Genomic DNA, 6,191 nt, shown 5'->3' with positions numbered 1-6,191 from the left:
TATATATATATATATATATATATCTATGTGTGTGTGTGTCTGTGTGTTCCCGCACCATCGCTTGACAACCGATGCTGATGTGTTTACGTCCCCGTAACTTAGCGGTTCGACAAAAAGAGACCCGATAGAATAAGTATTAGGCTTGCAAAGAATAAGTCCTGGGGTCGATTTTCTCGACTAAAGACGGTGCTCCAGCATGGCCACAGTCAAATGACTGAAACATGTAAAAGAGTAACAGAACACACCCTAAAGTAGTAGTTAGCACTGGTGTCGATGAAATCGACTTGTCCCCCTTCCCTCAAAATTACTGGCCTTCAACGGACTGGCAACCATTTTCGTGTTGTGATTTCGGTCACTTTTGCGTCATTGAAACTAGGAAATAAGCCTTATGAGTTTTAGAGCTTAAGAATAGAAAAAAAAAGTTCTGGAAGTTACAAGAAAAGAAGGCAGAGGCAAAGTTGTGAAGGCGAACAGAGACAGCAATACTAAGTATTAGATGATAATATAAGATTATGTTATTCATTAAAAAAGAGGTGCGTGTTTAATTAAAGCAAGCCTGGTTTTACATCTTTTTGAATGAGTCAAGACAGTGTGAAACAAACAAAAACAAAAAAAAAATTAATTGTGCGATACTACTTATAGTGCTCCACTAAGAAAAAAAAAGCTGAAACGAAGAAACATGATTTAACATGGTGAAAACTGGAATTTCCAGTGAAATACGTAAACGAACAATGAATGACGGAAAAATATTTTAGAACAATGTTACAGAGGTTTAAAGTTTGCTCGTTTTTATCCACTCACAAAACGGGATTTAGAAGCTAGTATTTTCTGCATGATAACTGTTTCACTAATTTAAAGCTCTTTACGGCAGATGCTCCGGCATGGCCGCAGTCAATCGCTAAAACAAGGGAGTAAAAAAGTAAATAGAGAAAAAAAAAGAAAAATTCTAGAAGCAGAGGCACAGTTGTGAAGGCGAAGTGAGAAATGTATTAGATGACAATATATGATTAGTTATTCATTAAAAAGAGGAGCTTATTTAATTAAAGCAAGCTTGGTTTTACACCTTTTCTATTGAGTCAAGCCCAGACCTGGCCAACTCGAATTACATTGCTGGCCACTTTTATCACTTATAGTTTTTTGAGGGCCACTTGTATACTGACAGAATCGAAAGCTTTTGCTTTCTCATGCTATTACTACAATAATGAATGAATGATCGTTGATTTAACATGAAATATTATCGTTGCAAAAACAGTAGTATCTTTCTTTTTTTATTTTTTATTACCACCTTTAATTTGTAATGAAATTTTTAAAATGTTTGCTTAGGAGTGGCTGTGTGGTAAGTAGCTTGCTTAACAACCACATGGTTCCGAGTTCAGTCCCACTGCGTGGCACCTTGGGTAAGAGTATTCTACTATAGCCTCGAGCCGACCAATGCCTTGTGAGTGGATTTGGTAGACGGAAACTGAAAGAAGCTCGTCGTATATATGTATGTATATATACATATATGTGTGTGTGTGTGTGTGTGTATGTTTGTGTGTGTGTGTGTGTATGTTTGTGTGCCTGTGTTTGTCCCCCTAACATTGCTTGACAACCGATGCTGGTGTGTTTATGTCCCCGTAACTTAGCGGTTCAGCAAAAGAGACTGATAGAATAAGTACTAGGCTTACAGAGAATAAGTCCTGGGGTCGATGTGCTCGACAAAAGGCGGTGCTCCAGCATGGCCACAGTCAAATGACTGAAACACGTAAAAGAGTAAAATAAACCCATTTCAAGAAAGTATCAGTCGGGACGCAAGATAAAAGATTGCGGGCCCACGGGCCTCAGGTTGACCAGCCCTGGTCAAGCCAGTCTATATATAAAATAAAAGGAAAAACATTTTTTTTTAAATTGTCGATACTGCTTATAGCGCTCCTCAAAAGAAAATGATGAAATGGAGAAACATGACGAAATATGGTAAAAACTGGAATTTCCAGCAAAATATATAAATAGATAACGAATGGTGGAAATACTAACAAAATGCACAAAAGTTTGACATGCCCACTCTTGCTTGTCACATCGGAGAACTGACAACATCAGTAGCACGTTGCTGAACGGAAGTACGTACGGGTCTTTTCTGTCACAGATTTTAATTTTAAAAGGAAGGAAAACAAGCCTTATGAGTTTTAGAGCTCAAGAATAGAAAGAAAAAAAAGTTCTGGAAGTTACAAGAAAAGAAGGCAGAGGCAAAGTTGTGAAGGCGAAAATGTTACAGAGGTTTTAAAGTTTGATCAATTTTACCCACTCACGAAACAAGATTTAGAAGCTAGCATTTTCTGCGTGATAGCTGTTTCACTAATATAAAGCAAAAATATTACGACGACGAAGAATTAACGAAATTTAAAACGAAACATTCTTTTCTGCTCAAGGCACAAGGCTCGAAATTTTGTGGGGACGGGGGCCAGTCGATTAGATCGAACCCAGTAAGTAACTGGTACTTAATTTATCGACCCCCGAAAAGATGAAAGGCAAAGTCGACCTCGGTGGAATTTGAACTCAGAACGTAAAGACAGACGAAATACTGCTAAGCACTTCGCCCGGCGTACTAACTTTTCTGGCAGCTAACCCCCTTATGAAAGCGAAACATTACGACCTCGAAAGTTGTAATAAGTTTTGATATTTTTATGAATAAAATCTTGTGAAATGGCCGGAAAGGTGCATAAATAATTTTTTTAAAATCCTCAACGTACTTTATTTACGAAAATTTACCACCCCACAAACCCTGTACATTAGTTTAAACAGACTACAACTTTGCTTGTTACTATGGATACAGGCACCATATTTCAGTTTCATTGGATTGCGGCCATGCTGAAGCGCCACCTTGAAGGGTTTTAACCGAAAGAAGCAACTCCGATAAATGTTTTTTTTTTTTCGTATTTTCTTTTCTCTTAAGTTTGGTGCTTATTCTATCGGAGCTCTTTGTCGAACCGCTAAGTTACAGGTAACGTAAACAGACCAGCACTGGTTGTCAAGCGGTGGTGGCGGACAAACAAACACGCAAATATACACACACACACACACACTGGTGGAGCTCCAGCATGGCCATAACCTTAGGGCTGAAACGTATAAATGAATAAAAGAATATAAGTGTGTGTGTAAGATGTGTTCCTTTTAGTTATTCATCCAAACCGATTTACAAAGATTTGTTCGGCCCGGGACCGTAGAAAAAGACACTTGCTGAAGTTGCTACGCAGTAGGTGTGAATCCCAATTTCAATGTTGCTTTATTTTTTTATCAAAATTTACTAGTATCACTCATTGGATTGCGGTCATACTGGAGCACCGCGTCGAAGGGTTTCACCGAACAAATCGACTTCGGTAATTGTTTGTTTTTCTTTTCTCTGAAGTTTGGCGCTTATTCTATCGGAAGCTCTTTGCCAAACCACTAAATTACGGGTGGCACTGGTTTTCAAGCGGTTTTTGGGAAAAAAACGTAAATATATGTCTCCCTGTTTATATGTGTGTGTGCGTGTAGGAGAAATTTAACCATTACTAATTCTGACTGAGAGTGCTGAATCACGTCTTTATTGCTAGAAATAAGAGTCAAAACCCTTCCAACTACATAAACGCACATTTATATACACTAACAGGGGGAGATAACTGCCCCATGTGCAAAGATGGAAACTGGATTAGTTTCGTTTGTTAATCGCAGGCTCCTCAGCAGTGTTTATTCCATTGCTCGGATGTGAATCTTTATTACAATCATACGATTATACATAGAAAATGGACATAACAGGACAGACAATTGCAAAAAGGTTGTATGTGTTCTAAAACCACTGTCAGTCTTTATATTTACCATTTAAAATTTATGGCTGATTTAGCGAAATGCATGTGAATATTAAAAATTAATATAAGCAGCTAAGCGCAATATAAATTCATAAAGGAAAAATTTAATAGTCACTAATTGTGCCTGAGGGGGCTGAATCGCACCTATATTACTGGAAATAGGAGTGAAAGCCCAAAAGCTGCATAAGCGCATGTTTGGTTTGGTCGGTCCGGGGCTATAGAAGAAGATTTGCAAAGGTACCTACTGGTGGGACCGAACCCGGAGCCATGTGGTTGTAAAACAGATTTCTTACCACACAGCCATGCTTCTGCGCATTATGCCAACAGAATTTAGAAAAGAAAAATAACAAAAGTTCGTGGTATGAATTCAGAGCTAGTGTCAAAATAAATAAATGATGGTATTTTTGTTTTCTATTACACTTGTCATATGAGATGGATGTAGTAGAAATCGTAAGAACTAACCGAAAAAGAGCACGGAATTCGGGGTGGGTGAGACCTAAATGTAAAAAAAAAAAAAAATTCTTTCAGAGAGGGGAACAACCACCTAATTTCTTACCCTTTTTTTCTTCTCCTTAAAGTAGGGATAGCAGTTCCCAAAGTCCGTCGACCAGAGGGCATACCTATACAATTGCGCCCCGCCACTTTTGTTTCCTCACTACTTCTAGGAAAATGAATATTTTTTTTTAATGAAATTTTCTACAAATACGTTTCAGATGGGGGAAGACTGCGATTATATCGGTATTTAGTGTGAAAATTGTTTTGTTGCCTCATATGTTTCAGAAAAATGGGTAATTTTTTAATGACATTTTCTACATATACTTTTCAGAGTGTGTCAGTTACAACTATATAAGAATTTAATGTGAAAAAGAAACTGGTGCACTCGTACACATACATATTGATGCATCACAATATTTTTTTTCGAAATTTTAAGTTTCATTTTGTAGACATATTTAATATGTGTCGTTATATATGTGTACAAGCCTGCCACTTTTTTTTTTTTTATATATATATATTTAATTCCGATATAATCGTAAACTACACATTCTGAAAGGTATTCGTAAAAATTTTCATCAAAAATTACCGGCTTCTTTGAAAGTTGACAAAACGAAGTCGACTCATCTTCTGAAGCTCCACCAACACAAATTCCAATATAATCAGAATTAGCATCATCTGAAGGGTATTTGTAGGAAATTTCGTTAGTAAATATCCATTTTTCAGGAATTTATGAAGAAACAAAGTTGAAGCAGAGTGGGGCACAATTGCGTAGGTATGCCGATCAGAGTTTGATGACAGGTGTAACAGTAAAAATTAACCTGAGTGAGTGTTTATAATAGGTTTCCTTTGTCGTGAAATATTTATATTTTAATAGAATTCGTGAGAAAGTACGTTGCCTAGTAATTTGGTTGTTGAGTGGATGAACACAATAGAGGGTCCCATTCCTGCATATGTGAAGATGTGAGGACCGAGAGGGCGTCTAACGCCTACTACATACGCACCTAAAACAAGCGAATGTTTGTTGTGATATACTGCTTACTATGTAGTCATGCGTTACGTCTGTTGTATTTTAAATCAAATCTGGAATTATGCGTCATATAAGCAGGTCGACAATTTTCCTTTGTGTATTTAATGGTGACCTACAAGTTTCTTCTTAAATTACGTAATTTCTTTAATGCTCAGGGTTTTCTCATAGTTTGGGGAAATACCATTTCTCATGTTATCTTCTCGGCCAGAATGATTTATCGTTACGTCACTGCTTGTAGTAACTACTCTGACAGTTGGACTAATTTAAGCACTTCGCCCAGTACTTTATTAGTGTCAACAACTAATTATAAAGGTGCGCGAAAGAGAGAAACATATACGATGGCCATTATCCCATCGTGCTTCCAACTCACTGAAGAATTCGGTATTAAATGGATTCACCCAGACTATTACAGTTGTTTGGAATATATAGGAGGAGGCAGTTACAGTAACGTGTCAGTTGCTCATAACAAACTTACTGACTCGAAGGTGGCCATTAAGCAACTGTATCGGCCTTTCTCTTCGTTAACTGCAACAAAACGTACATACCGCGAAGTATGTTTGCTAAAGCACATGAAACACAAAAATGTGATCGATCTGGTCGATATATTTACAACAGCAATATGTAAAAATGATTTGGATAATCTCTACCTTGTTTCCACATTCTATCCGAAAGATCTGAAAACGATGTTGAAAAGCGAGGAGATGGGGTTAGCCCTTATCAAGTCCCTGGTCTACCAAATATTCTGCGGACTTTATTATATTCATTCAGCTGGGGTCATCCACCGTGACTTAAAACCCAGCAACATCGGTGTTACTGCTGATAATTGCATCAAAATTATGGATTTTGGC

General features: G+C 37.4%; 1 protein-coding gene across 1 annotated transcript; it reads left to right on the top strand.

Moving 5' to 3' along the window:
- Window positions 1-5,342: 5,342 nt before the first annotated feature.
- On the top strand, window positions 5,343-6,191 carry LOC106883705 (mitogen-activated protein kinase 12; the record flags this gene model as incomplete). Its single annotated transcript, XM_014934814.2, has 1 exon — window positions 5,343-6,191. A coding segment is annotated over exon 1 (744 nt), but the record flags the coding sequence as incomplete, so codon positions are not given.

This window comes from Octopus bimaculoides, chromosome 10, assembly GCF_001194135.2.
Source record: "Octopus bimaculoides isolate UCB-OBI-ISO-001 chromosome 10, ASM119413v2, whole genome shotgun sequence".
In the NCBI taxonomy this organism is placed as follows: Eukaryota; Metazoa; Mollusca; class Cephalopoda; order Octopoda; family Octopodidae; genus Octopus; species Octopus bimaculoides.
This window is presented reverse-complemented; position numbering and strand designations above follow the sequence as displayed.